This window comes from Dermacentor variabilis, unplaced genomic scaffold, assembly GCF_050947875.1.
Source record: "Dermacentor variabilis isolate Ectoservices unplaced genomic scaffold, ASM5094787v1 scaffold_20, whole genome shotgun sequence".
NCBI lineage: Eukaryota > Metazoa > Arthropoda > Arachnida > Ixodida > Ixodidae > Dermacentor > Dermacentor variabilis.
Genome location: NW_027460368.1, coordinates 2,010,550 through 2,028,955, shown reverse-complemented (window position 1 = coordinate 2,028,955; position 18,406 = coordinate 2,010,550). Strand labels below are relative to the sequence as shown.

Sequence of the window (18,406 nt, the reverse complement as noted above, 5' to 3'; positions counted from 1 at the left end):
TCCAGTTAATATAAGGAAAGCGCTCTCCTTTTTAAGCTTTACAGACATTTCCCTGTAATCATACAGCGGCTACACACTGTTTTGCACGAAACAGACAGAATTCCGTATTTTTTTTATGCGAACATCCGTATTATTGCGAGAAAACTTAAGCTGTCTGAATGAGCGCTCGTACTCACAAAGTTTCAGCTAGCAATATTTTATTGAACACGCGAACTGTGCGCATAATGAAGGTACGTACAAAATGTGAGAGCTAGTCTTTTACCAAAAGCTGCAGTAACAGATCGTACAAATATACATACGCATCTTCTATTCCGGTCGCAGTTTGCCGCGCATACGGGCCTTGTAACGTGGATCATATGCACAAATATATGCGTGTTCTTGCAATGTTCTCAAATAAAGCGCTTTGTAGTTAATAATACAGCATATATGTTTAAGTGAACGAAGAGCCGGGCGCATACGTGCATACGTAAACAAACTTGCGGCACTCAGGTGCTGGTGCACTGCGAATGACATTGGTGCTCTATACGCCAAAAATTGTGCGCACTATAAATCAGTACCGAAACGCAGGGAGTGGTATAATGACCGTAACTGCGTTTACATTTAGCAACAAATGGTCTCGAAGGGAACTGGCGGCCTGTAGATCCAAGTACAACGGTCGGAGGAAATTTTCGAATGCGGGAAGCAATTAACCCAAGTGTGAAAAGGGTTTTGCTGAACTGCAACGTAGTTGGTTTAACTCATTTCCGTAATATTTCCAATATATCTCGTCTCTGTCAATAACTGCCCATTCATTGAGACAAATCGATTACGCATAATCTTCACTGTTCATGCGTTAATTCTTGCGGTAAGATGTAATCGCAAACATTTGGCGCTTCATCTTGAAACAAGACCGTAAGCGCGCTCGTTCTTGTACGGCAGAATAAAGAACGCGAACATGCAACGACTTGTGAGCAAACTACTGGAAGGTGACTGAAGATGAAGGACCTATTACCGTGCTAGTGCTGTGTGTACTGCCAAAAAGAAGGAAAAAATACGGAAAGAAAGAACGCCCAGTGCCGAGATGTAACGATTGAAGCTTTATTTCTGTTTGACCCAGAATGCAACACCATTAGTTCCATGTCTTTTATACATGGGTAAATGTTATGACACAACTCATTATTTACCCGTTCATTACATGCACGAACCAGCCTAAATTAGCACTATACTAGAGCTTATTAACGCATCGCAGTTCACTGCTTTGCACTTCATTGCAGCACAGGGGTTTGCTATCCGCAGTAGCGAACGGTTTGGTTGACCTCCCTGCATTTCTGCTTCTTGCATTCTTTCTACCTTTGTATAGAACGCACTAACTTGTGGGTGAGAAAGCGTTGTCCTCTTTTAGAATTCGATTATTTGTCAAGCAATTATTTTGCTGTTCCAGTAACTAGAGCACAAATGCGAAAACGAAACCGTTTCTGTTCTGTTCTGCGCGCTCACAGAGTGCGGCACCAGGGGGCAGCGCGCGCTACGCTTCCGTTAGGAGTGGTAGACGAAGCTGCGCGTGTGTAGTCAGTCGTCATTTATCGTGTCATGTTGTAAAAATTGTTAATTTGCCGTAAATATCTCTTGATTTGTACTCAAGAGTGGAGTAAGAACCCAAGGAAGAGATGTTGACGTACCGGGAGCGACGAACTGAAACGATGGATGGTTGCGCTGCTTGGCTCTTGGCACGTTCGAATTGGCAAAGTTCCGAATTTGTCGCTGTGTGATGTACGCTTGTGCGCTCGCCATTTGCCGTCATCGCGCGGGGATGTTTGCGCTGAATGTTGTTCACTTCGTGTACAAAACTCTGCACGCTGCGGCATCGAACAAGTTGTCCTGTGTTTGGGTGCACGTATGCGCTTGAACACGCGATAGCCTGCTTGCTCTCGACGAGTGTTCGTCTACGCGCGCTTGTAACTTGCTCATGAGGTAAGCCCATTGTAATCTTATCTGGTTTGCGCAACGTAGGTGTTAAATGATGTGTGGTAAGCCGGTGTCTCGAGCAGAAATATTGTTTCAGAAGACCACTATGCAACGTCTTAGGGCAAAAATGACGCATGAATGGGGAAAAGGATCACCCTATCTTTCAGATCGATTCCAGTGGTAGCGCGATCGGCTCGCTCGCAATGTCCGTGTGGCACTTTCAACCTCTTGCTCACTCGCGTTAAAAGCGTAGAATAAAACTGCGTTCAATTGCGCACTTGCATTGACGCTTGTATTGGCTTGAGAGCATACTGTATCCGATACAAGAACTTCTGTTAGAATACGGAAATAAACGTTCGAGGCAATAGCAGTGGCTCACTACGTGTGATCATTACTTTCTTGCTTGGGTGCACGTTTTAATTGTAGTGACCAAACGAAAGTTCTTCGCTCTGGCTGCTCTGCTGTGTTTCCTTGTTGCAACTTGCGGCGCAGCAAGACGTTGCTTCGAATGTTGTCTGGGCAGTCAAGGCAATCCTGTCAGTAAGCAAGCAGTAAACGGTGTATCAGTGCGAAAAAATTTGGACATACAAGAGGAGCGAATGGTATCGTCATAGACTATTTTACGAATAATTCAGTTGTATTACTAAAGCTGAGAGTGGATATGCGTGAAAGTCAGATTGTATTGACACTCAGCAGGAATAAGGTAACTTATCGTTACTAATTAATCTTTTCTTTTAGTGAAAGGCAAGTTGCTGTTGTTCTGCTGGAGCTGAGAAGAGGTCTGCTGCCTGCAATGGGTCCATCTCTGTCAAGTTATCGCAGTACTGCAGCTCTCAAAGTGAGTGGGCTTTTCTTTTTTCTTATCTATTTGCTACCTGAATCATGACCATCTACTTAGCTGTGTAGGTGATCACTGTTAGTGACATAGGAGTGTTGGTGGACAAGCACTCCTTCATTATTGCAACGCATATGACAGAGTGTAGCTGTGGCAGTATGCGAAGGTGTTAATATATCAGCCAAATTAGGTTCTCTGAGTTAATATATTGATGTCATTGGATTGTGGTCTAGCAGGCAAAAATGCTAAACAAGGAGAAGTAATCTTAATTTGCACTCGGTAAGATGTGCAAGCAATTCCGGCTGTTATACATGAAATGGGACATTTGTAGATGTCTTCTACAATGCTGCAGTCCTAAATAGCTTCAGAGTTAAGTGGTACCACTATAATTTCTCTGTAAAGCATGCAGCACGGTTTAGCATTGGGGGAGGCTGGCATCAACAGACATCTACTTACTGTGAAGTTCAAATGAGGTGTTACTGTTAGGGTGATTATATATAATTTTGTGCTTTAGTTCTAATCTTTTGTGAGGCAGACGTTGTTTAACCACTTGGTTAACCAATAGTGATGTAAATCTTATGTATACAAGTATCACCCATTCATTTCTACCATTTGGACAATGGCAGAAATGCATGGGTTATCTTGTACATATAGACATTACATCACGATTGTTTAACCAAGTGGTGCCCCTGCATACTAAAATTTACAGGGCTATTATTAAGTAATGTCAACTTTTGTTGTAACACTAAGGCAACACCTTTTATATTATTACAGATTACCACCATTGGTGTACCATCATAATGTGATATTTGCACTAAATGTATTTGACTTTGTCTATAAAATCCTGCACAGTGGTGCGTCATAAAAGCTTATCATGTTAAACATGTCATGCAGCTTACCAATTTGCATGAATATAATGCAAGATTTTTTTTATATAGTTTCTTGCCTCGGGGAATGCACTTCACGTTATATTCTTGTTTGCAACAAGTCTATAATGCAGTTTTCTCTCCTTATATTTTGTGGCACTTCAAACTGCAGCAAGCTAAACCAATGGGCAGCAATACTGGAATTGCTACTGCATGTGGAGCTGTCTTCAAACCCACACTAGGAATACATAATTACTTTGTTTAGCGCAAAACAACGGACACAAGAAAGACGACCATCACAAGGCGCTACTCTCAACTGACATCACTCTATTGCGTCACTCCTTTATACGCGGCAGAATCTAGAAGAACATGCGCAATGAGCACCATGTGCAGGAACCATCAACATCCAATCACAAGAGCGCACTCATGCGACAGAATCGAAAAAACCATATTGAGCACTGTACAAGATTAAAGAAAGCACACTGATGCACTGTGACGCCAATGACTGTATGAAGAAAGCTTCCGCTAGCTCTCGGGCGGTGGTATCACGGCTCTTTTTCAAAATCGTAGTATCACTAAACATGGCGAACATGAGCGATCCATACCAACAGGCACAGGTTCCCATTTGGCTCAACATTGTAAAATATGGAAGTGCAAAGCCATGTTTCGTGATACTACGATTTTGAAAAAGTGCTGTAGTACCACTGCCCGAGAGTTGACGGCAGCTTTCTTCATGCAGTCATTGGGGTCACACTGCATTAGTTTGCCTTCTTTAACATTGTACAGTGCTGAATATGGTTTTTTGGATTCCATCGCATGAGTGCGCTCTTGTGATCGGATGTTGGCGATTCCTGCACATGGTGCTCACAGCGCATGTTCTAGATTCTGCTGTCTATAAAGGAGTGACGCAACAAAGTGATGTCAGTTGAGAGTAGCGCCTTGTGATGGGGGGGGGGGGTCGTCTTTCTTGTGTCCATCGTTTTGTGCTAAACAAAGTATTTATAGATTCGCACCAACTAGCCTGCCAACGCCTTGTGCTGAACACAAGGAAATGCGGCTTTGCCTTTGACTGTGTTGCGGGCACTTCTGAAGTACCGTCTGTCCAATAACCTTGGTGGCATGGAAGTGCTGTCCACTTCTATGTGTTGCCTTCTGTTTCATTCTGGCATCACATCATATTATAATCATAATTTGTATGTTCTTTTTCTAAGAGACCTGTATTCCTATCCTTGTGTTATATTTGCTGTCACTTTATTTATGTGCAAATGACCAGTGCTCCAAGTTCCATTTTATCGCAAAGTAAACTACTGATACCTAAACATTTCTGTATATCAGAAAACCAAAGCCGAACTGCCGAACAGTACCAAGCAGCAGCCTTAGTGCAGTCTCAAGTAGTCAGATTTTATTGGTCATGCAGAGGCGCACAGCATACCTCTTTATTACTTGCTGAACGATTAAGCTGTGTGAAAACTGAATATTTATGTAGCTTCAACCACATGCTATTGGCCATTGCTCCTGCCCCCAGCAGATGTGGAAGATTATCACGGCATTTCTTTTTCTAACTCTTTTTGCTTATTGCAGTGGGATTACTGCATGTGTAAGTAGGAAACGGATCATATAGGCAATCAAGAGCCAACGATGCGTAAACTTGGAACATTGGTTGTACAATTTGACGACGCAGAATAAGTAGAAATACACCATAAACGATTGACAATTAAATTTTACTTGACACAGGGCTAGAGCATACAGTAAGCATACCGTATGCTCATACGGGGTCACATAAATTGAAATTTTCGTGTAGCTTTCCAGTGTATTCTTCTATTGTTGCATTCTGTCAGAGGGATGGTAATGTTTCACATGTCTAGCAACTCGACTGTAGACTGTCTATATACAGTAGTAAAAATGTGCAAACTATTTTTTAATGATTCATAGAATGTGTAGAAAAATAAAGCCATACAATCAACGCAGTGATGTGACTTTCTGTGCACATGTTGCAGGTTCAAAAATGTAAGGTAGAAGCTGTTGCCAAGGTTCTGACCAGAAAGGAAAGCCAGTATAAAAGGGTCCACACCACTGATCTCTACTACAGGGGATGGACAGCACATCGAGCGCCCTCGACTGAAGCCAACCTTGTCCCGGAAGTTGGTGCTTCACAACTTTGCAGCAGCACTTCGTCTGCACGGGTGTGTGGCACTTCTTCCCCTAAAATGCCTGCCTGATGTGCCATAAACTACCCAAACAGGCCAGAGCAGTGTTTCAAGGTGTCCAGAATTTTGCCATTGCATTGTCCACAGTGTGGCTAACATAAATGGCCTGCAATGGAAACACTGGTATATGAGGAAAAATTTGATGTAAGAGAACACTATCGTATACAGGTTCAGATTGGCATAAAAACGCTTACCAGACATGCAGACAACACCTCCTAAAATGTCATCATCATCATCAGCCTGGTTACGCCCACTGCAGGGCAAAGGCCTCTCCCATACTTCTCCAACAACCCCGGTCATGTACTAATTGTGGCCATGCCGTCCCTGCAAACTTCTTAATCTCGTCCGCCCACCTAACTTTCTGCCAACTCCCTGCTACGCTTCCCTTCCCTTGGGATCCAGTCCGTAACCCTTAATGACCATTGGTTATCTTCCCTCCTCATTACATGTCCTGCCCATGCCCATTTCTTTTTCTTGATTTCAACTAAGATGTCATTAACTCGCGTTTGTTCCCTCACCCAATCTGCTCTTTTCTTATCCCTTAACGTCACACCTATCATTCTTCTTTCCATAGCTCGTTGCGTCATCCTCAATTTGAGTAGAACCCTTTTCGTAAGCCTCCAGGTTTCTGCCCCGTAGGTGAGTACTGGTAAGACACAGCTATTATACACTTTTTTTTTAGGGATAATGGCAACCTGCTTTTCATGATCTGAGAATGCCTACCAAACGCACCCCAGCCCTTTCTTATTCTTCTGATTATTTCCGTCTCATGATCCAAATCCGCCGTCACTACCTGCCCTAAGTAGATGTATTGCCTTATGACTTCCAGTGCCTCGCTGCCTATTGTAAATTGCTGTTCTCTTCTGAGACTGTTAAACATTACTTTAGTTTTCTGCAGATTAATTTTTAGACCCACTCTTCTGCTTTGCCTCTCCAGGTCAGTGAGCATGCATTGCAATTGGTCCCCTGAGTTATTAAGCAAAGCAATATCATCAGCGAATCGCAAGTTACTAAGGTATTCTCCATTAACTTTTATCCCCAATCCTTCCCAATCCAGGTCTCTGAATACCTCCTGTAAACACGCTGTGAATAGCATTGGAGAGATCGTATCTCCCTGCCTGACGCCTTTCTTTATAGGGATTCTGTTGCTTTCTTTATGGAGGACTACGGTGGCTGTGGAGCCGCTATAGATATGTTTCAGTATTTTTACATATGGCTCGTCTACACCCTGATTCCGTAATGCCTCCATGACTGCTGAGGTTTCGACAGAATCAAACGCTTTCTTGTAATCAATGAAAGCTATATATAAGGGTTGGTTATATTCCGCACATTTCTCTATCACCTGATTGATAGTGTGAATATGATCTATTGTTGAGTAGCCGTTACGGAATCCTGCCTGGTCCTTTGCTTGACAGAAGTCTAAGGTGTTCCTGATTCTATTTGCGATTACCTTAGTAAATAGTTTGTAGGCAACGGACAGTAAGCTGATCGGTCTATAATTTTGCAAGTCTTTGGCGTCCCCTTTCTTATGGATTAGGATTATGTTAGCGTTCTTCCAAGATTCCGGTACACTCGAGGTCATGAGGCATTGCGTATACAGGGTGGCCAGTTTCGCTAGAACAATCTGCCCACCATCCTTCAACAAATCTGCTGTTTCCTGATCCTCCCAAGCTGCCTTCCCCCTTTGCATATCTCCCAAGGCTTTCTTTACTTCTTCCGGCATTACCTTTGGGATTTCGAATTCCTCTAGACTATTCTCTCTTCCATTATTGTCGTGCGTGCCACTGGTACTATATAAATCTCTATAGAACTCCTCAGCCACTTGGACTATCTCATCCATATTAGTAATGATATTGCCGGCTTTGTCTCTTAACGCATACATCTTATTCTTGCCAATTTCTAGTTTCTTCTCCACTGTAGGCTTCCTCCGTTCCTGAGAGCATGCTCAATTCTATCCATATTATACTTCCTTATGTCAGCTGTCTTACGCTTGTTGATTAACTTCGAAAGTTCTGCCAGTTCTATTCTAGCTGTAGGGTTAGAGGCTTTCATACATTGGCATTTCTTGATGAGATCTTTCGTCTCCTGCGATAGTTTACTGGTATCCTGCCTAATGGAGTTACCACCGACTTCCATTGCACACTCCTTAATGATGCCCGCAAGATTGTCGTTCATTGCTTCAACACTAAGGTCCTCTTCCTGAGTTAAAGCCGAATACTTGTTCTGTAGCTTGATCTGGAATTCCTCTGTTTTCCCTCTTACCGCTAACTCATTGATCGGCTTCTTATGTACCAGTTTCTTCCGTTCCCTCCTCAGGTCTAGGCTAATTCGAGTTCTTACCATCCTGTGGTCACTGCAGCGCACCTTGTCGAGTACATCCACATCTTGTGGATGTACTCGACATCCACAAGATGTGGATGTCGGCGCAGAGTATGAAGTCTATTTCATTTCTAGTCTCGCCGTTCGGGCTCCTCCACGTCCACTTTCAGCTATCCCGCTTGCGGAAGAAGGTATTCATTATCCTCATATTATGCTGTTCCGCAAACTGTATAACTCTCCCTTGCTATTCCTAGTGCCTATGCCATATTCCCCCACTGCCTTGTCTCCAGCCTGCTTCTTGCCTACCTTGGCATTAAAGTCGCCCATTAGTATAGTGTATTTAGTTTTCACTCTACCCATCGCCGATTCCATGTCTTCATAGAAGCTTTCGACTTCCTGGTCATCATGACTGGATGTAGGGGCGTAGACCTGTAAAATCTTCATTTTGTACCTCTTATTAAGTTTCACAACAAGACCTGCCACCCTCTCGTTAATGCTATAGAATTCCTGTATGTTACCAGCTATATTATGAATCAGGAATCCGACTCCTAGTTCTCTCTGCTAAGCCCCGGTAGCACAGGACGTGCCCGCTTTTTAGCACTGTATATGTTTCTTTTGGCCTCCTAACTGCACTGAGCCCTATTATATCCCATTTACTGCCCTCTAATTCCTCCAATAGCACTGCTAGAGTCGCCTCACTAGATAACGTTCTAGCGTTAAACGTTGCCAGGTTCATATTCCAATGGCGGCCTGTCCGGAGCCAGTGATTCTTAGCACCCTCTGCTGCGTCGCAGGTCTGACCGCCGCCGTGGTCAGTTGCTGCGCTGCTGCTGGGGACTGAGGGCCGGGGTTTGATTGTTGTGTTCATATATGAGGTTGTGGCCAAGTACTGCACCAGGGTGGCCAATCCTGCTCTGGTGAGGGACTGCGTGAAATGTGAAAAACCACAAAGAAAATTTTTTACGGCAGCAATATCTGATCGCATGTACTAGTTAGTCCACCATACACTCTGCTTCCAGGACAAGCGACTGCACTATACCGCATTTCCACTGGCTTCACCTGCATCCGGTGCGGCGTGCTGCATCCAGCAAAACTTATTAGAAATCAGTGGTGCACAGTGTTTTCTGTCCCCTGTCTCGACGCCAACTGAACACATGGTAAACTGTTTCCAAACCAGAAAAACAGAGGGAAAGGGCTCTGAACACATTGCATTTTAAAGTGGCTGGTACTGGGTAACGCAAGTACTGTGGCATAGTATATTTGCACCAGGCAACCTAGGAGCCCAAAAAGGCTGGTTACTTGGAAATGGCCAATGTATTGTTAGCATGTTGAAGTTCTTTTTTTATTCTCGTCGCTTATTTAGCTAGTAGAGACAGCTTTCACAACTGGCGAAGAAGCCTTGGAAGCATGAAACACTTCACAAAACCAGCTTCAATATATCATGTGTCTGCATCACATAATTTCATGGCTGCATGAGTGAACCCTCTGGTTAACATGTAAGAGTCTTCATGATGTTTGCCATGCATTATCCACTTTATCTACAGGTCAACCCTATCTTGAGACTTAAGCTGATGTTGCGTTTAGAGAAATTATGGCCGAGAGCCAGCGTTTGAGAATGCCGACTGAGCTCGACAGATTAAACGCCAGAACAAGCCGTTGAGAATTTCATGTCGAGAATCTTCAAAGGCCAGTTCATTTAGTGGTGTTAATATTCTGCTCAAACTTGTTGAGCGTTACATTGATATGGTGCCCAAACATTGCGGTAACAATTTCACTTGGAGTACATAGCAAAGGTGTACTCCACGTAAGCTGGTGGCATTTTTCTGCATTTTCAAAAACTGGTTTCTTGTTCAGTTGCGATTTTCAAATTCTGCATTGTTTATTAGGTGTTGTCCTGTTTTATTTTCCTGCAGCTTCTTAGTTAAGCATCTGAATAGTGAACACAGCTTGACCTTTTGCTTGATTTTCTAGATTACACGCCCTTGATGCAAAACAATTTTACTTCAAAACTGCTTGTACCTTACTGAAAGAATCACTTGAAACAGCCATAGCCATCAATAACACGCAAGAGATGATTATGAAAATTGTAATATTGTTTTTTGATCTACAGGGTGTCCTAACTATCGTGCGCCAAGATTTATAAATATGTAGATGTGATGTAACTAGACAGAACGAAGGTAATGTTTGCCGTCGCTTGGAGATACTCAGATTATTTTTTGCATTCTGCCTAACTACATAATTTTGATTTAGTTAATAAATATCTCAAATAATTAAATGAAAAGTGTCAATGAAAAGTTGTAGAGCAATATGAAAACCTCCCGATACACTTTTCTGTTAGTCATTGTGTGCTACGTAAAAGTGTTTTTCCAAGAAAGAAGCCTGCGAATACACGTAAAGTGTCTTGAATGGCCAGTCACGTGGCAATTTTGTGGTGCAAAGCTGCGAATACAACTTAAATGGGTTCTCTTAACAAAAAGACTTAGCTCAGAAAATTATCCTTCTTTATGCAGCCTGTGGAGACAAGGTTTCTTAGACATGGCCATGGCCCTCAAGGAAGATGCCGAGTTCACATGCAGTTCCTCCAGTGACCGTGAAAAGGTCCCCTGGGGCACAAATCTAACTTGGCACCCGCACCTTCCTCCTGCAGCATTTCTGTCTACTTAGCTAACCAGGTGGGTCAAAGAGGGCATAGGGAAAAAGATCAACAGCTTCAAACTTAGAACTTGCTCAAGCTCAATGCATTTTTAGTGTGAAGTTTTTCCCTTATAATTTATCAAAAAACGGGTAATAAGTATATGATATGGTCTTCATACAGACACTTCTTTCCCGCAGAGAATTAGCAGTCGAAAAAGCATCTTACGAAGGCTTGAATATTGGTCAGGATGATGTGGCATAGATATGATGATGATTGTGAATGTTTCTGGTGAAGGTAGTGGTAGTAGAGTGAATAATCAGAGTTTATATGTAGATTAAAAGACATTTCATTCCAATGCCAGAATTTTAAATTATCCCACATAATTCTTGTTTGATAGTCTGTGTACATGGAGTGACAGTGCTTCTTGACACTTGCTTCTTGCTGACATCATTCTTATGTTGCATGATTCACCTGTTTAAATTCCGTTTCTCCCATACAAGCAACTTTACATTCATCATAAGAAACCTTGTAGATGAGTTCCAGAAACTTGCTGATCAGATTAGAGGGCTTCGTGCACCCCAGGCTTAGATATGCATTCAGGAGCCTTGTATCTTGCAAATGTTAGAAATACTCCTGCTAAGCATGTTCTTGGTGTCATATACAAGGTAATTTGCGAATACGAATTTGCCTAAATTGGAAAAACATGTCAAGCGATATCGCTGACAATGCACATTCCAACTGAACTAAATACAAATAAATATAGCACCAAATGCAAGAATCATTGGCATGATGCCATTCTTTCAGTGGAATAAAATCTGTCCTGCGTTGTAAATCTGGAATCCTTGATAATTCAGACTTAGTTACTAAATACCTCAAGAGGGTTGTGACGTGAAATATACATGTATTTATTCCTCATTTTTTTACTTTAAGACCCGATAATGCTTAAACAGAGAACTCAGTTCACAGTACTTAATACTTTATATTGCTCCAGAAATCAGTTTCTATGCCGATCGCAGCATCCGACACTAACAAATTTTGACAGCAAATGTGAGACAGAAGGCACATAACACTAAGGGTGGTGCTATTCACCTTGATTGTTTGGACACGAAGCCCATAATGTACATCTTATGGCCTGACGTGTCATTACCTTTAAACAACAAAAAGGTAGGGGGTTTGCATTTTGCAAAACTGCATGGAGGTTTTTACTGTGTGTAGTTAAAATTAGAAACCTTCACAGCTGATACCAAATGCATTATCCACAGCTTTAGGCTATACAGGTGCACTACACAGAACACTCTTTACTTCGTCACGGCCCAGGTGCCGATTCAGATTCTTCAAAGCTGTTTCATTGTATGGGATGCCACATCGCACTTCACTTATTTGCAGAATATTGCATTCCAATTGTGTCATATGAGATAAATCCATTAGAGAGCTTTAACTTTCCCTAAATGTATTACAGCTGTGTACTGGTTAACTGGCAGCAGCTTGCAGTGCTTGTGGAAAAACAGTTGTAACTGCCATATTATATGTAACTGCTAGTGCACAGGCATCGGCAACAGCAATGGTTAAGGTACACTTGTTTCTTCTACTCTGAGGTTTGCATCCTAAACCAGAAAATAGTTTTTTTCCTCTTCCTCTTCTGCCACATTGGAATGTGAAATGGGGTGTAATTTGTAGGGTATACTCTTGCATAAACTTCATAAGCATTTCTCCTTGTCTGTGCCACAGATCATTGTTGCTACGACAGTAAAAGCAGGGTGCCTGTTTACAGCACCCGTAGAGAACAGTCTGTGAATCTTTAACGAACAGTAAGGATAATGAATAATCGAATAATTTTTAGTAATTTTCAACAAATGTAGCACTCCGTCTTCCACTGTGGTGTTTTTCAACCTCTAATGGGCACAAGCTTTGACTGCAGGATGTAATCTTGTGTGAAAGAGTGCACTTGTGCGCATAACACCTCATCGGCAACATTCTGCTGCACAGAATGTCATGAGCTTTCACTATCTCACAAAACGGCTGCTCCTTTGTTAGTTGGAATGTAGCATTAATGTAAAGCACATTTGATGTTCTAACAAAATGAATTGTGCCCTTTTATCCCCTAATTCTCCTCACTTGATGTCTAGTGTTATAATAGCATGGTTGACACCATGAGAGTCAGTGTGGTGTGTAATTGTGTGTATGGTGGGGTGGGGGTTTTACAATAACTTCAGCAACTTTTCCAGATGACTTGAATCAGTATTATGGAACGCTGTTTTTTTTCACTCACTTTTACCAAGTTTCACTTTGGTTGTGGCAACAAGTATAATGTAGTTTGCTAGCGCTCATGCCAACATATATAATGTGCAGGCATCTGTGTTGAAAAATAAAGACCAGCTAATGGTTTGCCAGGAGCTAAGGTCCATTTAGACAATTAAATTTTCAGCTTACACCTGTGGAAATAACTGGTGAATGAAAGCCCACCCAGGAGAACTGCCCATAATATTTTCTTTCATTATAATAAGGCTGAAGCTTTGAACAGCATTTGAACTGACATGTTTAAAAAATGACCCATTTCCTTGTTCAAGTAAGACAAAGGTTCCACAGGAAGACAGACACTTAAGCCGTCAACAGCAGCATGAATATAAACAGTGCCCGATATTTCGCAATCTTGCACCTGGTTATCATATTGTCCATCCCATTTTTTTCCACAGGCTGTTCTTTACTGTTTTATGATCATACCCAGTTTAATTTTAATGTCCCTATTTTTAATATTTGGTCAATACATCTTTTCTTCATCGGCTTTCAACAAAATATGCATTCATAAGGTGCCTTCATTTACCATTTACACTGATCTTAACCAGATGCATCTTAATACAAAATTTATTTTCCTTAATTCTTCGTTGCCTTTTTCCAAATGTGCAAACTGTTTACCTTAATATCTATTTTGACTTTTGGGAAGATTATATTAATGACTGCTTACATGTGTACATCGTTTTCTGTTTTGGTCACCCCTACTCTTTGCAAGAACTGACAGCAGTGCTCATACCTGCTCCATTACAATCACCACTGCTAAGCACACCCTTCCTGCCTTTATTTTAACACTTTGGCCACTCTTGACCTATTATATGCACCAGCTTCTTCTCCCCCGATGAGGCTAGAGGGCAGTGAGCTATGCACAAACAAAAAAACACAGCCAAGGAAAACATTTGCTACCCTGATGACAAGCACCTATGTCGAAATGTTGGCTACAACAACATCCCTTGTTCCAACAATGTTGGTCTACGTACATGTTTTTCTAACACAGAAGTTACTGCTTTGTTGTGTTCTGTGATTAATTTTTTTTTCCGCTTTCTTTAGGATGGAAATTCACGAATACTATTTGTTTCTCCTAACAGCAGCCAGTTTATCCTTGCGAGGCATTTGGGGTCAAGAACAACTTTCACCAGCAAAAAGTGCAAAACGAGTGATTGAAGAAAATAAAGTTGCTTCTGTGATCTAAGAACTTGAGAACTGAAATTTTGTACCTTTTTGTATATATGCTATGCAATGCATTCGTATCACGAAGTGCAAAGTGTTTTATTTCTGCAGCCACGTCATTGCGTTGGCAAGACAATTTTCTCAATGGTGACCTGCTGCTTCGGCTATGAGCTGCCTTCATGACATTTCGATTAAAGGAGGTATACTATTGTGGACAAAAGTACCCTGGAAGTGCGAGCGTCGACCAAATTGCATCTCTGTTCAAGAGCGCTGAAAACTGTGGGTCACGTAGGCACATTCCAAACGCAGATGTTAGCATGGCTGATCCTCGGCAAATAGCGCACCACTAAAATTCGGTTGACTCGTGCGCCCTGGGCAATTTTGTCCCCGATGGTACATTCTCCAAACAATGGATATGCTCTGCAAGACGAAATACGGGAAGCACCTGTACTTTGACGTATATAGTACCAATTCAGCCTACGGAGTCTTTCGTTTTCTGAATACGGCAAGCACCTGTATTTTAACGGTTATAGTAAAGATTCAGAATACAGTCTCGTTTTCTAGGTACAGAAGCACTCGTATCTTGTATTACGGTCTCGCTGTTACAGTTGTCCGTTCTATGTAAATGACCGTTCTTTGTTTACGGAAAAGTGTCCGGTCACAAATTACCAGCAGATTTTCTGTAAAGTAAGGCTAATTTTTTTTACTGGGCACATTGGTTAAAAAGGATCAGCCTGGCGGTTTCCCACTTGCACTCCCCCCTCATCCACTTTTTAATGGATGACCATGCCCAACGACAATATGCCACATGTTGCTTCACGCGTTGTGTTGGCTTCTCCTGATAATGAGGATGATACCCTTCAGTTATGGCACGTACCCACGAAGGCCTACAGTCCGACGGCAGATTGCAGTCTAGGAGAAATGTACGAGAAACTAAAAATTGGGCGAAATGAAAGGCACTGGAAAAGAAGACTAGTGTCAGCATTGTAAAAGTACTATTAATGAAACAAAGACGAAACATCATTAAAGAATCTGAATAATAAAATTATTTTAGTGAAAAGAATACTCTTATGTCCAGTCGTGGGCGGAGCCACCAACTTGATCGGGGAGCCTTAGGTTCCCCCCGATCAAGTTCCACAGGACACTCTAATAAAGTTCTTGTCACTGTCAAAAGAATACTGGACAAAGGTAAAAGTGAAGAACATAGACAAAAAAAAACGAAAATATTTTGGTTCAAGTAAAGAAATAGTGTGTGCAGCAAATATTCCTAAGGCGTTATGCTGGTGTTTAAAACATAAATGATAGTACTACAGGGAAATTCAACTCTAGTGAAATACAATGAAGTGGTCTATGGATTTAGATTTTTTTACATGTGTGGCATGGAGGGGATACCGCAGGACACGCTCTGCGTACTAAAAAAAAGCAGTTTCTCCTGAAAGGCGAAACATCGATTGCGGTAGAAAGTAAGTGGACAGCTATGCGATATAAGGATTGTATTTTATCGGCCGCATAAAGTTGTAAACATAGGCATACTAAATAAATTACCAACCATGGTGACGCGCGCACAGGCACACATGAACACACCTCATTCGATGACCGCAGAACTCGCTGTCCAAGCGCTGCAATGTGGGAACGCGGCAGCAGTAACGAGCGAACTGACCTTCGTGCTGTGGCTGGACGCAGCATGAAATCAGTGAGAACTAGGCATGGGAAAGGCCAAGATGTATGCACTGACAGATAAGTAGGGCAATATTAGCAATTTCGAAGATATTTTAAAAGCAGAGGAATTCCATACCGACCTGTACAGTACCCAGAGCTGCCATGCTACATCCATTCCAAGTAGTAATGAACAGGATACAGAGGCTACTTCTCTAATTGTTTATGAAGTTAGAAGGGCTTTGCAATACATTAACCGATAAAAAGCGGCAGGATGAGATGGAATAACGGTCGATTTATTCATAGATGGTGGAGATATCATGCTTGAAAAGTTTTTGGCATTTTATACGAAATGCCTCACGACTTCGAAGGTTCCAGACAACTGGAAGAATGCCAACATTATACTAATCCACAAGAAGGGAGACGTTAAAGCATCGAAAAATTATAGGCCCAATACCTTAATTTCACTATTGTATAATATATTGACCAATATAATTTCTAATACTGTAGAATAAGAGCAACACTCGACTTCAGTCGACCAAGACAACAGGCTGGATTCAGGAAGGGATACTCTACAATGGATTACACTCATGTCCTCAATCGGGTAATAGAGAAATTTGCAAATACAATCAACCTCTCTATGTAGCTTTCATAGATTATGAAAAGGCATTTGATTCAGTAGAGATACCAGTAGTCGTAGAGGCATTACGTTATCAAAGAGTACAGGAGGCATACGTGAGTATCTTGGGAAAATATCTACAAAGATTCCATAGCTACCTTGATTCTCCACAAAAAAGTTTAATGATCCCTATAAAGAAAGGAGACAATCTCTCCAATGCTATTCACTGCATACTTGCAAGAATTATTCAAGCTATTAAACTGGGAAGGCTTAGGAGTGAGGTTCACCGAGAAATATCTCGGCAACCTTCGGTTTGCAGATCAGATTGTCCTGTTCAGTAACACTGGGGACAAATTGCACCGAAGATTGAGGACCTTAACAGAGAAAGTGTAAGAGTCGGGTTGACGAATATTTTTTTTATTTACTCATACTGTTGGCCTGTCGGCCATTACGGGGCGGGTCAAAAGCAGCACTTCAATTAGTACAATACTTGAATATTCCAATATCACATATAACACAAAAAGGAAACAGGTCCATAGCAGTATTTCGGCAATTAGTACAGTACATGAATAGGCAAACATAAGCGAACAAAAAAGATACATAAGCGAAATATTCTGCTCATACTCCGATCAATAATACAGGACTGTAAGTGCAGTGTTAACAAACGAGCTCATACACACACACCTCGCCAAAAAAAAAAAATCGGTGAGCACGTGCGTGCATATTTCAATGTAGCTTTAAGTTCTCAAATTTTTCTGCACTGGTGCTTTCTCGCGTCAACATCGGTAATTCATTCCATTCTTTAATGGTTCTTGGGAAGAAGGAAAATGCATCAGCGTTAATGTGCATCTGAGGTATTTGAAAAGCATTATATTTGCTTTTCGGTAGCGTTCTGCTTTGTCGCGCTATCAAATACTGTTCACTATTGATGTTGAATGTGTTTTTAGTAAGAAGTAAGGAAGGAAGGAATAACTTTATTGAAAGGGGTTGGGATGAAAGCTTATGAGCTCGATGGGTGGGGCCCCAAGTCCAGGGCTCCACTGGCTGCTGCCGCCTGTCTGACGTGACCCAAAAGGGCAAGCTGCACCTCCGGGTCAGAGCTGGCGAGTTGTGCCCCCACTGCTCCAAAGCGTTCGATAATTGAAATTTACCAAAAAAGGCATTTAAATGTGGTGGTCTATTTTGGTAGCTCCACGAAATGTGATATAGCGATGGCGAGCCGCCACACCACGGACAGGTGTGCCCATGCAGCGTTGGAAAAATTTTGTTTAATCTTTGTAGGTTTGGAAAGACCCCTGTTTGAATCCTGCGAAGGTCTATGTCGTCCTCCCCTTCTAATGACTTGTGGGGGGGCGCTGTATTTTTGTCGCGTGCCGCGCTGGTGAGCAAGCACTTCGCGAGGGGCCATTCGGGATAGGTCGTTGTCCTCCTCGCTTGACTCCTCCTGGAATGTTTGGAGTGATTGACAGTGTGTCGAGGCTCTGCTCGGTTCGTGAGCCCTCGAGCGAAAGCGTCCGCACTCTCGTTTCCCTCCAGGCCTGTGTGTCCCGGACACCAGATCAACTTGTATCCGTTTGTCAATATCCCGCCTAGGAAATTTTTAACTTTTATCGGGAGGCGGCCGTTCAAAAAGAAATGGCACGCATCCTGCGAGTCGGAGATAATAATCGTGTGTGGTTCCTCCCTCCGTTCTTGCTATTTGATCGCCAGGGCAATGGCAAAGCATTCCGCCTTGGCGATCGAGGACGTGTACAGGGAGGCAATCCTCAACATTCTCCTGTCGCTGCCACTTACTGTTGCTACGGCCCGTCTCCAGTTGTACCTGGAAGCGTCCACATACAAAACATTTGTTCTGTAGGTGTTTAC

At 42.3% G+C, this 18,406-nt stretch overlaps 1 protein-coding gene across 2 annotated transcripts; it reads left to right on the top strand.

The window, feature by feature from the left end:
- The first annotated feature begins 1,528 nt into the window (after positions 1 to 1,528).
- LOC142568504 (uncharacterized) lies at positions 1,529 to 14,268 on the top strand. Of its 2 annotated transcripts, none has more exons than XM_075678414.1 (5): positions 1,529 to 1,950; positions 2,683 to 2,782; positions 5,643 to 5,828; positions 10,682 to 10,843; positions 14,184 to 14,268. In XM_075678414.1, the coding sequence occupies exons 1-4, from the start codon at positions 1,946 to 1,948 to the stop codon at positions 10,757 to 10,759; spliced, it is 369 nt and encodes a 122-aa protein (XP_075534529.1). In that variant the 5' UTR covers positions 1,529 to 1,945; the 3' UTR covers positions 10,760 to 10,843; positions 14,184 to 14,268. The 2 variants fall into 2 exon arrangements, with proteins under 2 accessions (XP_075534529.1, XP_075534530.1); XM_075678415.1 differs by having other exon boundaries at positions 14,187 to 14,259.
- Positions 14,269 to 18,406: the final 4,138 nt, after the last annotated feature.

Excerpts from the sequence above, each read along its gene's own strand:
- LOC142568504 (XM_075678414.1), top strand. Across the intron at positions 2,783-5,642 it reads GCAGTACTGCAGCTCTCAAA|GTTCAAAAATGTAAGGTAGA; the intron begins GTGAGTGGGCTT and ends CACATGTTGCAG. Across the intron at positions 5,829-10,681 it reads GCAGCACTTCGTCTGCACGG|CCTGTGGAGACAAGGTTTCT; the intron begins GTGTGTGGCACT and ends TTCTTTATGCAG.